At 39.7% G+C, this 17,500-nt stretch overlaps 1 protein-coding gene and 1 long non-coding RNA gene across 2 annotated transcripts in view; one reads left to right on the plus strand and one right to left on the minus strand.

Annotated features, from left to right (window-relative positions):
• Positions 1-9,764, plus strand: part of LOC138013032 (leucine-rich repeat flightless-interacting protein 2-like) — an 11,425-nt gene extending 1,661 nt beyond the window's left edge. Inside the window, exons 2-14 of the mRNA XM_068859993.1 lie at positions 618-713; positions 1,331-1,396; positions 2,026-2,145; positions 2,407-2,516; positions 3,395-3,455; positions 3,543-3,635; positions 3,996-4,104; positions 4,756-4,838; positions 6,184-6,274; positions 7,447-7,526; positions 7,998-8,051; positions 9,362-9,412; positions 9,514-9,764. Coding sequence (XP_068716094.1) covers positions 618-713; positions 1,331-1,396; positions 2,026-2,145; positions 2,407-2,516; positions 3,395-3,455; positions 3,543-3,635; positions 3,996-4,104; positions 4,756-4,838; positions 6,184-6,274; positions 7,447-7,526; positions 7,998-8,051; positions 9,362-9,412; positions 9,514-9,615 — 1,116 coding nt within the window. The 3' untranslated portion in view covers positions 9,616-9,764. The remainder of the gene's footprint in view (positions 1-617; positions 714-1,330; positions 1,397-2,025; positions 2,146-2,406; positions 2,517-3,394; positions 3,456-3,542; positions 3,636-3,995; positions 4,105-4,755; positions 4,839-6,183; positions 6,275-7,446; positions 7,527-7,997; positions 8,052-9,361; positions 9,413-9,513) is intronic.
• A 140-nt stretch (positions 9,765-9,904) lies between these two features.
• The window catches only part of LOC138013033 (uncharacterized), a 7,843-nt gene continuing 247 nt past the window's right edge, over positions 9,905-17,500 (minus strand). Inside the window, exons 1-3 of the long non-coding RNA XR_011125160.1 lie at positions 16,912-17,500; positions 13,541-13,620; positions 9,905-13,408 (exon numbers count right to left, since the gene is read on the minus strand). The exon at positions 16,912-17,500 is cut by the window's right edge and continues 247 nt beyond it. This is a non-coding gene — a long non-coding RNA (uncharacterized lncRNA). The remainder of the gene's footprint in view (positions 13,409-13,540; positions 13,621-16,911) is intronic.

Raw genomic sequence — 17,500 nt, forward strand, 5'->3', positions numbered from 1 at the left:
GGTAATCAATTCCTATAGCATTTTGAATAGTTTGTCGTTTGGATAAGCAAATAATGAATTAAAGTTACAAAATCACTCTTCAACTAAAATTACCTGATTGTGCCTTGTAATGTTAAACTCATCATTCTGTTATGCATGTAAACAACAATATCTGCAGCACAGGCCATACTAGTTAAAAATAAAATTTAGAACACTGTTCATTTTCATATGTAGATAGTATTGTTTTCAAATGCTACATGTATTTTATTTTGCAGTAAACTACAAAGGTAATGTGACTAACTTACCGTAGAAGACCCTCAGCGAATTGTTTCTTTTCATAAACATCTATTTACATTGTAAAACTCTTTCTTCAGTTATTAAGCATGAGGTAGGGTAAGATGGAATATCAGTCTTTGGTTTACATCTGGGTTTTTTTTATGTGGAATTTTTGCTTCTCAAAACAAGTTTAAAGATTTGTGAAAAGTTTTGACCAGTGATTTTATTAAGTATATAATGGCTCAATTGTAAAATATAGTGATCCCTAGGCAGCTTTCTCTTTCAACGTTCATCTAAATTGCTGTTAAATTGTTTTTGTTTTTTAATGCTATCATTCTTGGAAAAAATTCTTTCTCTTTTAGGCAGAGGCACGTTTGGCAGCCAAGAGAGCTGCAAGAGCAGAGGCAAGAAGCATTCGCTTGAAGGAATTGGAACGTCAGCAACAGGAAGGCGAAAATGTATGTCATTTTCAGGGCATCAGATCAGCATTGTTTAAGGTTTTAGTTGAGTCAGAACCGCAGCCAATCCAAATATCTATCTTTGGTGGTGATCGTTTGACTTACCTAGGTGGTTACTTTGAAATTTAACCCTTTGACGTCCAAACCGGCCGAAACCGGCCAGACTTAGTATTTTACTTTGTCTAACGCCAGACGATTTTACTCGTCAATAGGGAACCCCCAGGAGTCAATGGGTTAATCACTCACTGAAAAACTATGTCCCTGTTAAGGGGGTGGCACTAAACTATAGAAAGACAATGGTTGCTAAGGAAGCAAAGAGCCCTACAAAGAGGTTGCATGGATAGTTCCATGGAGTGCCTTTTTCAATGAATATCTGACATCACTTCAATCAGAAGGCACATGCACAACTAGACCCAGTCCTCTGCCATGCATTTCAGTGGAAAACAGGTAAAAGCTCCCAGGAAATGAAAGGAAGAAGCAGTTTTTTCATTGGATGGGGTCCTTAGCAATGGTTTGATACATATAGTTAGGAGGCAACCCCCCTTAATAAAGCCCTGCCATCATGTTGACTTGATGTCAAATCAGGACTCTATAAGGAAGGATTTTTTTATTTCCAGGGAGATGAAGATGAATTGGGTGGAAATGATGAGCCACCAACACCTCCAACAAGACACTCAAAGAAGGTACAGTTGTTTTTTTTCCCCAAAATTTCAGCATATTAGGTGTTTACTCATATCAGCTGAGGAAATATAAGTTGAAATTTGACAAATTTACAGATGTTTGTATATGATCATACAAAGGTCTCTGAATTTTTCATTTTTTAACTTACATTTTCTCAGCTGATATCACGTCTGATATGCTGAAACTTTGCATGGTTTCTAAAGTGCTCTTTCTATTTTTGGTATCAGTTCTCAAATTTTAACGTAGTTGAATTTTCGATCGTGATTTTGCAGAAGGGTCTGTGAGGGGCATTTCTAGACATATCTGCTGAGAAGGACTGTTCTTGCTGACATTAACTGACATTACTACAACCTGAGTGAAAATCTTCCTTAGAGTCAAGTGATTGTGTTGTGTTGGTGAATCCTTATTCTGGTCTTTGACCTGTTTGGGCACTGGTAATTTAATGTGTAGTCAGCCATGATGGCTAATTATGTCTATTTCTGGACACAAGTGTGGCTGGGAAGACTGGCTGCAAAAAGAGTGAAAACAACACTGTTAGGACTGAGAGAAGCAAAAGTTGACAACAATGTACAAGCTAACCAGTGTTGGTTTTGTAACCTTTTTGTCTTTTTATTTGTTTATTTTTTTCAAGGGCCCCTTATCAAGGTCAGTTTCTGCTGGATCATCTGGCCTTACTGTTGTGCCCAAGGAACAGTCATCAGTGGACATGAATGGACCCGTAGTACCAGAGAAACTTCTGAAGAATATCCAGGTAATGTATATTGCTGCAGCTACTTTTGGATTTTATTGTTTAAGCAGGTGAGGCTTTCCTAATATTGGAGGTGACAGGGTATCCTGCCTTCTTTCAGTGGGGTTGTGACCTGCTCATATCCCATGTTCTCTTCCCTACTCATTAGATTTACTTGTAAATTGAATTGGTAGTTAGAGACTTGACTAGGATTAACTTGTACTACTCACTTAGTTTTTCATGAATTGCTTTTGGTTTTACATTTATTTTTATCACACAAACCAGGACACTTTAAAAGAAACAGAAGAGAAGTACCGTAAGGCAATGGTGTCAATAGCTCAACTGGACAATGAGAAGCAAGCTCTGTTGTACCAAGTGGACTGTCTTAAGGACAGGTAGAGATGCAATCTTTACTTTGTGGACCCTCCACGGAATAATTCTTAACGTAACAGTAGGATCCTGGTGCAATAAATTATAAATAACAATACATATCGACTATTTCACAACCAGTACCAATTAAAGTGAAAGGAAAAAGGTTCATGCCAGATTATGTTTAGCGTACCTGGAGTGTCAGTCGGAGTGATTGTGAAAAGCTACTTTTATTTGAGTTATTATCATGTGATTTGACACTGTTCTTGTGGTGTTCTACATAAAAGAAAAATAATTGTGAGACCCCTAAACGACCCCATATCTTTCATCTAGTTATTCAACTTCACTGAAAGTTCTCATTTATTTGTCATATTCCGGAGGCTTCAGTAAAATTTTGAAATATGCTGTTACAGTGTCCTTCCCCCTGTACACTCTATGATTCTGTCTTCATCACAGATTAACTGGTATTTGTTTGTTTCCTTCTATTTTTTTCCCTCTTGTTTGCAACTATTTGGCAAAGCTACATGTAGTAAAAGCAATTCAAGTAAGATGGAAGAAGTTAAGGCAATCAGTCAGCCATCCACTAAGAAAGATGGAGTTGTTGTCACTTATTTTTGGAAGAACCAAAAACTAATCCAGGGGTCAATTTAATAAAACTTTTCCACATGTAATTTACAAGTGTAGCCATTGTTTCAGAGTCTGAGAACAATATCTACAGGTACAATTGTAAATTACATGTGTAAAAGTTTTATTAAATTGACTCCAGATTGTGATCAGAGAGGGTCAATTGTGATATAAAAAATCATAGTTTCCTTGTCCATGCAGTCTCAGCATGTCAATGAAGCATGGCATCTGCAAAGGTTTAACAGAAAAGTACTGCATTCTTTTTTTCTTCTTTTGAAAGACTGGTTGAAGAGGAGGAAATTTCAAGTGAAGTCAAGGCTGAGTTCAAAGAAAAAACAAGGGTAAGACTAGAATTCCAATATTACCAATGGTTTAGGGTAACTGGTATTTGATCTTATGTATCTGTCATGTTTTTTGTTTTCCCACAGGAAAACAGTAAACTTGAAAAGACCATAAAGGGACATGAGGAAGAGATACAGCAGTTAAAAGAAGCCATTGAATTTAGAGACAATTTTCTCTCAGTAAGTAGTTACTGAGTAAAGCAATACAGTTTATTCCAAAATGGCCACCATTTTAGAATTCTTTTGTTTGATTGCAAATTGGCCCTTTTAACCACACTTGCAAACAAAAAATTTAAAAGAATATTTAACGTTGAAGGAGGCCAAAAGGGCCTATTTGCTATCAAACAAGAAAATACTAAAATGTGGCCATTTTGGAATGAGGTGTATTTGTAGAGATAAAAAGGCACAGGCAAGTCATTATAATGGTTTTGCGTTTGGGCAGCAAACATAGTTATGCAAAGCAAACAAAACTGCAAAAATATTTTAAAATTTTTCTTGATATATTGTGTAACAAAATTGAACCCATGAGTTTCCTTTCAGGAACGAGGGCTTTCTCTCTATGAGGAGCAGGAAGTCAAGGATGACAGTGCGGAATCAAATCCTGGATCACTTAGAGATGCAGTAAGCTTAGCTGTCCCTGATGAGACAGGTATAGGTTTACTAATTAAAATTATTGGACTTCTTTGCTCCTCACCGCAAATTGAAGTTGTTGATTTGAGGGTGCACAGCATTCCCTAAGGAAAATGCTGTTTTCTGTTGGATACCTAGTTTTAGGACCTGGGGCCCAGTTCTCAAAAGTCCTGAAAACGTTTCTGGCTTGAAAAGCCATTTGTGAAACTGTCAACAGGAAAGCCGATCTTTTAACATGATTTCAAGGTAACAAAAAAGCCAAAATGGCGGTGAAGTTTGACAACTTAAATCCATTCCTTTCTTGAGATACAAAGGGAATTGTGACACCCGAAAAACAGCCCGTAAAGTTTCGGGACCTTTGAGAAATGGGCCCCTGGAAGGGTGACCATTCAGTGGTCACCCTTGCCTCCTATCTTTGTGATTGTAAGTGGGTTAGGTTTCAGTCAATCCCAGTGTTACTCAAGGGATTTTGTTCAGGAACTCCATTCTCATCAAAAGTGACTCCAGCCAAATACTTTTACAACTAGCTCCTGATACTTTGCTCTGGGGTCACACCTGGACCTGTTAAACAGCAGAGTGATAAAGTTATATTGGGACTATTTTACATCTCAAAGTTAATTGTTTGCAGCAAGGTAATTTTTACCTGGTCCTTTTTTTGTTTTGCCAATAGACAGAGGTAGTGAGCCACCAAGAAGTCGGTCAAACAGCCGTCGTCCTTCTTTAACAGATGAAAAAGACACATTAATTTTACAGGTTATTACTTTCTCTGTCACTGCTGTTTTTGGTGAATTTGTTCTTTTAAACCGTCAGTGTTCGACATGGAAGTTTTAAGCACATCCCCTGCTAATTGGTCATTGCAAAAGTGACGATGATGATCATAATGATGATGATGATGATTATTATTATTATTATCATCATCATCATCATCATCATGAGGGAGGCGCGGTGGCCTCATGGTTAGTGTGCTCGACTCCGGAGCGAATGGTCTGGGTTCAGGTCCTGGCCCTGGAACATTGTGTTGTGTTCTTGGGCAAGACACTTTACTCCCATGGTACTTCTCTCCACCCAGGTGTATAAACATGGGTACCGGAAAAATGCTGGGGATAACCCTGCGATGGACTGGCATCCCATCCAGGGGGGAGTAGAAATACTCCTGGTCGCTTCATGCCATGGAAACCGGGATAAGCTCTGGCCTGATGGGTCACTTGGCTCGTATGCAGACTTTACCTACCTACCTCATCATGAGGGCTTTGTAGCAGCACGAAATAGGATATTACCTTGATGAACCACAAGATGTTTTTCAAGTTCATCTTTTAATAAAGACAATACATGTTTCGGATGAGACCTTATTCATCGTCAGTTGTACAGTGATGAATAAAATGAAAATATGCAATAAATAGTATAACAAAGTGAGATATTAAGGAGAATAATTAAGGATGAAGGTGCGAACCAAAAAAAAAGTAAAACTATTTAAGCTAAGAAAGGAGATTAATTAGTTTGAAAGGGATAAATTGAGACGTTTCACCTGGCAAAGATGGCTGCTCCCAAAGGATGTGCATGGCTTCCTTGATTTTCAATTAGAAGCTTGTGGAAGCAGAGTTAGCACTTTTGCACTGACCTAGACATTAAGTTGGTGTTCACCCCTTGTAAAATCAGGAGTTGGTTTGGGGACAAGGATCCTATCCCTACGGATTTACGCTCGCGAGTCATTTATAAGTTTTCATGTGCAGGCTACTGCCTGTTATGTTGGTGAAACCAACAGACACTTCGCCACACACATCCACAAACATCTCTCCTCTGACAAACATTCCCACATCTTTAAACACCTGAGAAGTTCTGAAATTGTTTCTCCCTTTGTTCAGAAGATTGTTTCAAAATTGTTGACTCTGCTTCCACAAGCTTCCAATTAAAAAAAACTGCTAAACACTCCACACAAAATGCCGCTTCTACCCACCACACCAATGAATAACCTCTATAACTCAAAGCATGAGGAATCCAATGCATCCGCAAATATAACAAACCACTGACAGCAATAATATTGACTGCAGTTGCTCCTAGTTGTTAACTCAGTTAAACTTCATTTAACCTCGTTATGCAGATAAAAAATCTTCAAGCAGAAGTTTTATCGTTGAAGAAGGAAGAGTCTGACACACCTAAAGCGATAACTGCTGATTTGGAGGAACTCAGACGTAAGGACTACCCTGGTTATTGTTATTTTCTTTTGTTCTCCAGTGCAACCTTGTAAGACTGTCATGCAAATTTCCTACCAATAACTGGGTGTTGTCTCTGTGATACATGATGTACTCCCTCAATTCTTGTTTTCCTTGTGTAAACTTACTTTAATTTATCTGCTTTACCTTTTATGTAATCATTATGGAACCTGTATTAAATGTTCTCCAAACACTTTAAAGTGCCCCTAACCCTTCAATTTGTTTTTGTTTTTTTTGGTAGATTTTCGTATCTTTCAAGGACTCATTTTTGGAATTAAAAAAAATATATATTGAATCCTGATTTTTTTACAAGCGCTAAAAGTGAAGGCAGACTTGACCATTATTTCACCTATCGTTCGCATTAGTCCCCCACTCGGCCAAATGTGTTCATATATCGAGCGTGACATGAGAAAAGGACATCGTGCAAGCTTGAGTTGTTGGAATATCCTTCTCTTACATCACAGTCAAGTGATGGATGCTTCTCATTGGCTCATTCCTAATGAGCCCACGAGACAATAATTTGTCCGCGGGGCTTATAGCATGCAAAAAAATTAAATATTTCATTAACTTCAAGGGCTCATAAAAAAATCAGGATTCAATAATTTCTTTTAAAAATGAGTTCTTGATAGATATGAAAATCTACCAACAAAATGAACAAGTTTAAGGGTTGGGGGCATTTCACAGTTGATGGTGAAAAAGGAATTGTAAATGAGAAGAAAAGGGATGGTCACATTTCTTATACCCCCTTCACACCAAACCTTAACCATGTTTTAAACATGATTGTTTAGTTAAGCACGGTTTCAAAATGTTTTCTTTTTAAATCATGAAAAATAATTTTTGTCGACTACAGTACCTCAACGAACTGACATACAATGAGGAGCATGCAAAATTGTAGAAAACGAAATAATCATCTTTTAATTTTGAAAGTTATTTCAACGAACAGGCCGAAAATATAGTAATGGTAACACCCAGTAATTACAATAGTCTCTTATGATGTGATTTTTTAAGGCTCGTTTTTTGAACTGTCACCCTGTACTGTTGCGTTACTGTACCTCTGTGACTCAATAACATCCTTGGTGTAAGAAGGCTGGTTTTTCCTTGTTATGTGTTGTTTAATTAAAGATGCAATGTTCCTTTTCCTTCTCTTTTAGGAGAATTTAGTAGGCAAATAAATGATTTCAAAATAAAGCAGCAAAAAGCTGAGCAAGACAACGCGCGTCTTGAGGGACTTGTAAGTAGATTGTGTGATTGTTACGCGCATCCCCATAACCCATCCGATTCGAGTACGCGCGAAAGCTGCCTCCCGCGTGTGGGGAAATGGTACGTGACACGTCTTCTTGGGAGTATCTTGCTCGCCCTTCAATGTCGGTTTTTACAACCTTTGTCTATTTCCCCTTCTACCAACAATACTGTAACCGTTACATAATCCACAAACCATTAAAGTTAGATGCAAGTGGTTGGGACTATTGAGGGTATTCTTTCGTTGCAATCATCTATACGCTGGTTATGGCCAAGGGAGTTTTAGACCATAGAAATTCAGTTTATTACTAGAACACAATCGCGCTTTTCATGTGATTTGACTTCCAATGTACCCTTTCGTGATGTATTGTTCTCATTTAAGATGTTACTCTTCCGTACTGTCTTTGCGGGTCAGTATATATCACTTGCTTGATTTGACATTTAATGTATTTATTTTGCTAAGGTGGCGAGACTTGAAAGCCAAGTCAAACGTTACAAGTCACAAGCGGAGGCCGCGGTAAGTCAGACTTTATTGGACGTTTGGTTGAGTTGACACGAAAACATGTTTTGCACGTGTTAGATATCAGGGAACCCCATTATTAGGCACCTTTACATCGGAGGACGAGGACGACTACGAGTTTTCCCTCCTGAGCACGTGCACTTCGAAAATTGTTGGTCTCCAAACCTTATGCACATGCTCAGTGCGCATGCTCAGCGCAGTGACACCGCGCGCAGTGACCATGCGCGAGGTCGTGAGTTCGACTCCAGCTGGACCAACTCTGAGTCAGGGTCTGCAAATACCTGAGGACGAAGTGCTGCCTTTGTAATGACATCTGCAAGTGGTTAGACTTTCAAGTCTTCTCGGATAAGGACTATAAACCGTAGGCCCTGTCTCACAACCCTTCAATGTTCATAAACTCTGTGGGAAGTTAAATATCCCACACTCTATTCGAAAAGAGTAGGGCTCTGAGTTCCCGGTGTTATGGTCTAGCCATCCCTTTAGCAATGTGGTCGGCTTGGCGTAATCTTCTGATTGGACTACTGATCGATGAGACCACACAACAGCAAAACAGACAGTAGTCAAATTGAAGGAGTCCAAGTATGCTGAAACTGGTAAACTACTGGTAAGCTAAGTCCTCCGATCTAAAGGTCCCTATTATCTCTGTGGACGAGTTGCTTTCTTGAATTTGGGGAATCCTTGTTCACATTTTTGGCCCCATTTGGTCTAGGCTATTGTTTTCTCAATCAGTCAGCCGAATATTGAAAGCGCATCGCATGAAAATTTGAACCGATATACCACAGGTAACCCAATCGTTGTGTGTGGGTTTCCTGTTATGAAAATACGCCGTGAATGATGCATGTCGGTCTAAACAGTTGAAACCCAAGGAATAGCGATGAAAATAATATTCTTGAAAACTAAAACCTTCCTACTCTCGCTCCACTGTTCACCTGTCACGTTTTGGCGGGTTTACGTGCAATATCAGCGTTTATTATTCTCCGAGGGGAGAGAAATTTTACAAAGAATGTATGGTGTCATAGCGCTTTTGTCACCCAAGAATGTATCAATTTTGATGGTTAATAACTGGCTTGTTATCAAAGGAGATTTAACTAAGTTTAACAACTTTTTTTGCCTTTTAAAGTCAATTTGTAAATAGCGGGGCTTTTGCCTTCTCGCATGTTTAATCAAGCAAAATGTAAATAGTGACGTCAGCAAGGATTCCCTTACACTAGCACAAAAACGGAAAAGACATTGCTGTTTTTCGACATTTTTCTTGGCAGAAAAATGCCCTCTAGAAACTTAACACGAATCATGTAATTTTCTTGCAGGAGGCGACCGAGGATTCCTTGAAGGCTGAAAAACGAAAATTGCAGCGCGAGGTATGTTTTGAATGTACATGCACTGGTGAAGTTTGCTGACCTACAGGTCGCAATAACTTTTGTATCTTTTTCAATCGCATGGCTTTCCTCTTTCTTTGCAGCTTCGTAAAGCACAAGACGAAATAGGAGAACTGCAAACGGTCAACGATCATTTACAGAAGAGATTCGATAAACTAAAAAGCAAAAGGAAAGATGACACGTAGATATTGAGCAACTTTCCTAACAACTTAGGTCTCAAATTTCGTCTGAACATAAACCAACGAATTAATAAGGTAGATGGTCTGAATTCAGGTCAAAACCCATTTTGTTGTAATAAAACAGATCTCACGCCCATCTTGATTGGCTACAATTATTCATCGCCTTATGGTTGACTTCATTTGTGGCCAGTCCAATTGACTTAAGACCTAGTAAAGGCTCGTTGAAGAGAGACAATGCGATAGAAGGTAACTTTGTATACGTGGTTATTTTGTATTTTTAAAAGTTAAACAAGTGGCTGTATCTGCAAAGATAAAAATATGACAACACAAATCGTTCGCTTTCTCTAGCGGCGAACGTTTTTCTCTATTTGATCATTTGCCAATATTCAGCAACTTGGAAACAAGTAAGCTACGATAAGAAATAGAAACAGTTTGAAATGCGCTGTTAACCTTAAACGGCTTATCGTTGCAAGGCGGTAAGCAAGAGCGTATTTTGGTGTCGTTGTTTGTTGTTTTTTGTTGTGGGAGGCGCGGTGGCCTCATGGTTAGTGTGCTCGACTCCGGATCGAGTGGTCCGGGTTCGGGTCCTGGCCGGGGGACATTGTGTTGTGTTCTTGGGCAAGACACTTTACTCTCACGGTACCTCTTTCCACCCAGGTGTATAAATGGGTACCGGTGAATTTAATGCTGGTTTAAGGCCCTGCGATGGACTAGCATTCCCATCCAGGGGGGCGTAGAAATACTCCTAGTCACTTCATGCTACAGAAACCGGAGATAAGCGCCGGCCTGGTGGGCCTTCTAGGCTCGTAGCAGACTTTACCTTTTTGTTGTTCAAACTAACTTCTTGGTAGCTCTTTAAAGCCCCATCCACACTAATGTGTATTTGTTTGAAAACGCATACCTTTTAATGCGTTTTTCGCTTATCAACAATACAACGCTCAAAAACGGTTTGCAAAGTAAAGACTTTTGAAAACGCTCCGGGCGTAGTGTTGATTGGTGAAAACGGAGACTTTTGAAAACAATGACGTCAGAACGTAGAAAAACCTTTGAAAAGGCATGAATGTGGATGGTTAAAAAGCAGTGGAATTTTTTTTGACAAAAGTTGTTTACATGGTTGTTGAGCGTTGTAGTGTGGATGCGATAGTGATAGCGCAGATGAAAATATTTTGCTTCGTTATCGCTCAGATGAAAACGACTACTTTTGAAACGCATTATGTAACAGAGGGCTTTGCTGGCCAACGCGCCCATGTCTCACCTAGCTTGAGTGTCCGGTTGAGTAGTGGAGGCAAAATAGTGTGGTTGGGGCGTCAAGTGTTGCCTTATCGCATCCTCTATTTAAGCAAACTGTCGTCTCTTAGGCAGTGGGAAAGTTTCGCGCGCGTTCAGAGATCACGCGGTTCTTATTTCATTGATAGGGCGCGGCTTGTGGTTCTCCAGTCTCTCCAATGTTTATGTCCATTGTTTTCTAAACCAATCCCGAAAGCTGTTGTCATAGACGAGTCCGAAACACTTTTAGAACTGGTAAAACCTCGTCAACTACAAAATATCAAGCTTGTTGTCAAGCCGGGTATATGATTATAATTTAAGGACGGTGCCCACTATTGTTATTGCGCATACGTTCTGCGCATCCTCGAGATATTCGGATTTCCTATGGCTGGTGCTTATTAATACAGGGATATTTTTTGCGCAGTTGAAAGCTATGCGGACAAAGCAGAACTTACCAGGTGGTCTCGGTATCCAAAAAGAAAATTGGGGGTAACCACGCGTTTTTCAGAGATAATTAAGCTTCAGTTTGGAAAAGAACGCCATACGTTGCTTTGTATTTTAAAGCTTTTTACAAAGATTGTTGATTGTCTTCCATAAATGCTTGGTTACCCTTTAATTTTCTTTTTGGATTTCAATAACACTTGTTAAGATCTGCTTCTCCCGCATATTCAGTAAACCGCGCAAATATACCTTTGAATTAGTAGGCACCGTCCTTAACGTGTTAATCACACAATTTTTATTTCCTACAATCCCTGTAGCATAGTTTTCAGAATATTTTTTTGGCTCTGTCCTCTCGTGCTAATGATCAGATCCTTTGTTTGTTTCGTTTTCCCATTCTGGTCTGGCTATAGTTGGAGCAAAGGCAAAAATGAGAATGGATCACCCGTTCTCATAGTACAACTTAAAGTCATGACACATTTAAACATACCGTAACGACGCGGGTGAATCTTACAGGAACTCTTCGTTCTCGAGAGTCAGTAGCAAGCTACCACAGGTCACAAGGTCACCTACTTCTTGGTAGTTCAAAATGTGGTTAAATGGATGAGTGTAAGCTGTTGCCCTTTACTATCTTATCAGGGTCCGTCAAATATTTTTGACAAAACTTATCCCAGGGCAATTGGCACCAGCAGAATGAGTTACTTGTCCCATAACCTGTTCACAATGGTAAAATATTTGTGACTGAACCTTTGCAAATCTTTGGCCACTTGCAACATATTTTGCACTTCATAACTCCCCGCTCAGTATCGATTGTCAACCAAGAAAACTCGTACTCTTCCCAGCAATACTAAAAGCCAGAATCCGGAATCCAGAATCATTCACAATTCGCGAGAACTACAACAACTTACCCACCCCTTGTACGCTCTCCTATAATCCCCACATTCAAGTTTTTGACTGAGAAAATATAAACTGTAAAATGGATCTGACCTTGTTATTCTGGATACAAGACTTAAACATGGTGATGGCATCGTCAAGCTGACGTAGTCCACATTACAATAAAGGAAACTTAAAACTTGTTTAATTCATTTTCCTTTTATTTCTCTCCTGCCTTGGTACAAAAATGCCTCTTTTAAAGGAACAAGGCACCCGGAGGATGTGTTGCGTTGGTGACGGGGCGCGATTGAAGCTGTCGATTCTATATAGGTTGAGGAAGAACATACAGTGAATATGATAAATTCACATTGTTTATCGAAGTTAAGTTCTTTCGAGACATCCCGCTAGCATTGAATAGGCCGGGAAACAAGCAAGTTTTGAAGATTCTGCCGAAAGGCAGATGAATATTGCGCTTCAAGGTCGACAACTGATGATATGTTCGGCTTGGGTTGGAAGGTTTTTCCGCCGTGTATTTGGAATGGGCTTCGGAATGATGTAATTTCATGGCACCCAAAAAGTAGAACGAAACATTGCAATCCGCACAAAACGGTTGAACAACATAAAAAAAACAACAACAAAAACAAAAGGAAAGACTGAGAAGCATGGGCCGATGAACTCAAATGGACAAGATTAAAACGGATTGAATTGGGTTATCTTGAAAAACTATCGGCCCGGCGTTTTTCAAGTGGATGGCAAATCGCTTTGATGAAAGTCGCTTTTGCTCAGAATCGTCATGTGTGTGATCTAACGATAATTTTATCAGTAAGGGAATTCCACATTACCATTTTCGTTAAACTCGTGAAATAAAGATTTCCCCTTAACACCCTAAAATAACGTGACGTAGGCCGTTTATAATTTCTTATTTTGGAGGCTGTGGTAATAGCTAGAACGTAAAGAAAGGAAGGAAAGACGGTAAAGTACAACTTTGTTTATTTAATAAATTTCAAACATTATTACTTTTACGCAGACTTGACCACGTACAACTGAATCATTAATTATCATGAATGATCATTAATTCTGATTTCTGGATTGCTGATTCTGGATCACTGTCCGGCTTTTATTGCTGCCCCTAAAATGACTCCTATGTGGTGTAACCAGCACCAAATCTTCAGGCCGATAAATGTTGGCTGGCATGAGCAAAATAACTTCCCTTCAAGGACACCTCAAAAAATAACCAAAGAAATGAAATTGAACTCGGTTTCGTTTTAGGAAATACAGAGCCAGATTATCGACAAATCCAAACAAATTCATAATGTCGACAGTCAGTACCAGCCAAAAATGAAAGACAACTTACCTCGGTGTCTCAAAGCAGGAGAAAGCAAAACAAAACAAAATTTTCTCGAAAGTAGCAAAGCGTGGACTATGGAGGTATATCTATGACAAAATTCAATGATCAGTATTTGAAATAAAATCGTCCAAATCATGAATGCATCAATCCAAAGCTGAATGGCAACAAGCCGATTCTGCAAATGGCCATTACGGAAAGAGGTATAACGCAAACAGCCATAACGCAAATAGGCATCACGCAAATAGCCATAACGCGAATAGGCATAACGCAAATATGCATCACGTTAACAGGCATGACGCAGAGATGCATAAAGCAAATGGTCATAATGCAAAAAGGATAACGTAATGAGCCATAACGCAAAGAGGCAACTTAAACAGGAAGAAAAAGTTTGATATTATGTCCTTTCCCTTGAACAATCGATTGGCGTTTTTTTTTTAGAGCTGAAATTATTTACGGAGCACACAGCTAGTCTCCACTCTTCAAAGGGCCTCTGCGTTATGGCTATTTTGCGTTACGCTTTTCTGCGTTATGCCTTTCTGTGTTATGCCGTTTTGCGTTATAATTATGCCTCTTTGCATTATTCTTGGTATAATTAAGCACCCGCTTCACCTAGTTTTCCCCAAGACACTTCTGATTTATTTTGTGTAACTAATTTAAAAATATTAAACCAATGTGAAATAATGGTGTGCCCAAATGTCAAGTGTAATTGTATTTATAAACTACCAGATATTGTTAAAAATGGACGTAATGGGGACAAGATCTCGGCTACTTGTAAAAACAAGCTTTTTGGGAAACTTTGCAAAGCTGAGCTCTCATACTGTCAGAATCTGTCTTTTGGCAGAAAGAAGTGGGTATCATTTAAGAAATTTCCTTATTTATCACCCTCTAAGTGGATTACTTTATTTTTGAGAAATAAGGAAGTCTCATTCAACAGAGACCTGAGCCGTCAAGTGATAGCTCATTACGAGACTTGCGGGACGGAAAGTTTATGAGAATGTTTTTTGAAAGATCCAACGGACAACAAAGTGCCTCTTTTCAGTAGAAGAGAAGAATAACTTGGCTCTGTTACTTTAACCCCTTTTCTTGGGCAGTTCACTCCAGTGGTGTTTTTGTGTATAGCTGTTCTTAATTTACCAAGATCTGTGCGTTATCAGAAAATGTGGTCCATGTTGATTGGTATTATTCCAGGGCCAGAGGAAGCGCAACGTCACATCAATAGTTTTCTAAAACCAATTGTCGATGATCTACTATTGTTGTATGAGGGAATCAAAATATCTGGAGTAGATATCGCTAACAGACATCACACATGCTGTATTCTTACCTGTGCCGGGAGACATTCCTGGGATCAAGAAAGATCTCTCAATTCCTCAGTTACAAAGCAAACAGACCTTGTGACAAGTGTCACAAGATTGCGAAGCGAGAGCCTGGCACAGTTGGTGCCTCTGGAAGGATTTCTTTCTTTACAACGAGCATGCCAGAGACAAGGAAGGACCAGGAAGTACGGGGGGCAATGAAACGCGACCAAAAGGCCTCAAGTCGGCACGCTGCAGATGCAATTGCAAAGGCAAGTGGAGATAGATATAGTGAGCTTTCACGTCTCTCATATTTTAAAACTGTTGATAATTTCCTTATTGCCCAATTCATAATTCGGTTCTTTCTTGGTCTTGTTGAGGACATAGGAAATGCCATCATAGTTGAGGATGACAGATTTATTGATGCCAATGAACGTGAAACCTTCCACCAGAGGCTGATCCCACATGATGTAGAGCGGCTTCCCCGTACCATGCTTCAGAAAATGTCTGGAAGAGGAATAACTACCCAGCAGTGGAAGAATTTCATCATAACCTTTGCAAGAGTCTGTCTGGGGAAACAGGTAAGTGAGGAAGCATACAAACTGGTGCGAACTCGGGTAGAGGCATGTGAAATTGTTCTTCACAATTACATAATTAAATGAAAATGACATCAACTGATTGGAAACACTGCTGAAAGGTCATCATAAACTCTACAGTAAAATCTTTGGTGAGTATTCTGTCAGCATTAACTATCATATGGTTCTGAGTCATCTACTTAACCAAATGAATAACTGGGGTCCTCCGACTGCTTGGTGGTGCTGCCCTTATGAAAGAAGAATTGGTGAGTTAAGTGACACCTTGACTAGTGTAAAGTCAGTGGAAGAGCAGATTTTCAATCACTATTTTCTCCATCTTTGTGCATCCTTCTTGTTCCCTCTTGCCAATGCCTGTACTCAATGGTTCTATCAGTGAACATGTTCCACCAGTCATACAAGCTCTTCTGAAAACTCCCTCATCTAACTCATGTGTGTCCGAGTCCCTTCAAACAGCACATTTCGGAAGAGAAGCAGAAGATGATTTTTTTAACCGCCAAAATGGAGGCCATCTATGTATACCTTGGAGACTGTAGCAGGTGATCCATTTTCGTTTGTTGAAAAGGAGGGTTTTTTTTTATATCCGACGGCGAAAGATGCAATTCTTGTCGAAGACCATTACTCGTCGTTTTTTAAGAGTCCAGATATCTATTTTTCACTGCCTGTCTTGTTTATCCAATTGACGTTCCATTTTTGAGCTCCATACGGGTATATTTTGTTAAACTCCACTAGCGTTACAATAACTTCGACGCCATTGCAGGTTAATTAATAGTCTTCTACTGTGTCCACCGGATAAAATCTACGCATTTTTACTACCTTCTGACAATTGTTTCTGCAGTGCCACCTTGACATCCTCCGTAACCTCTTTTTTAGGAATGGAGGTTGGACTATTCCACAGAGTCTACCATGTTTGTTGACTGACGAGCTACGTACCTCACAGATGGCCAATGGCAGGTAATGTTGCTCGGCAAGTTTCATAAGAGGTGGGAAAACGCGCAACAAATAAAAAAAATGCGCAGAAAAGTAGAACGTAATTATACTTCAGTGCTGATAACGTGCAAAGAATTCTTATTATTGAGGAGAACTGAGAAATTCTTGGCTTCTCGTAGACTGTGTAGCTGGTGGTATTGTTGGCGCAGTGAATGGGGAGAGGCGCTTTGAAATACCACAGAGCCTCTCCCCATTCCCCCCGCCAACAATACCGACAGCTGCTTCTCGGGGAAGGAAAGGAGTTTTGAAGCAAGCAGCCGTGGACAATCTTCCTGTCGAAGAGCACGTTAAAGACTTGGCGAGGAAAGGAGGAAAGAGGTATCCCAAATGAGGACTATAGACGAAAATGAAGGAATAATTCGAACATTTACAAGTCAATTTATGTTTTGGCGAACAGCCCGAGTATACATGCATCACTACACATACATTATCTTTATTTAAACACGATAACTTTTAAAGCTACAAAAGCTTGTGTGGTCGTGTATTTAAGAATTAAACTAACCTGATTGGTCAAATGTGAAGAGGGTTCTTAGCACCTACTTGTGACTTCCTCAGTCGCGCCATCGCCGCCACGTTGGTGCACGGAAACAAAAGATCTCTCTTTCTCTCAGTCTCATGCGTTTTTTGTTCTCCACCAGCATTTCGTACGTTACATCGTTGTCATCTCGGTCTCATATATTCTCCTTTTTGCTGAAACTTTCTTGCCTCTATTTACTGTAGCCACGGGTTAAGGTCCAAGAGCACGGAAACGTGTCAAGCCCTGTTTCTTCGTTAGTTGGATAGTTTGGAATCTCATTAGGGCCGTTTATACGAGAAAAAATAAACCGCGGCTTACTCTGGCCGCAGCGTACATAATACACGAAACGGAAGTATTTATACGAGTATAAACTCCCAGGCCAGGATAAGCCGCGGCTTGAGAAAGCCGTGAACATAGATTTTGTACCATTTATAAGGGGTGTTCGCGTCTTATGTAAGCCGCGGCCAGAGTAAGCCGAGGCTTGTTTCCTCTCGTATAAATGGCCCTATTATTTCGTAATCAGGGGAAAGAATCTTCCGGGTTTATCGAATTTTCACTCGCGTGATGCCGTGAT

Source organism: Montipora foliosa, chromosome 8 (assembly GCF_036669935.1).
Source record: "Montipora foliosa isolate CH-2021 chromosome 8, ASM3666993v2, whole genome shotgun sequence".
NCBI lineage: Eukaryota > Metazoa > Cnidaria > Anthozoa > Scleractinia > Acroporidae > Montipora > Montipora foliosa.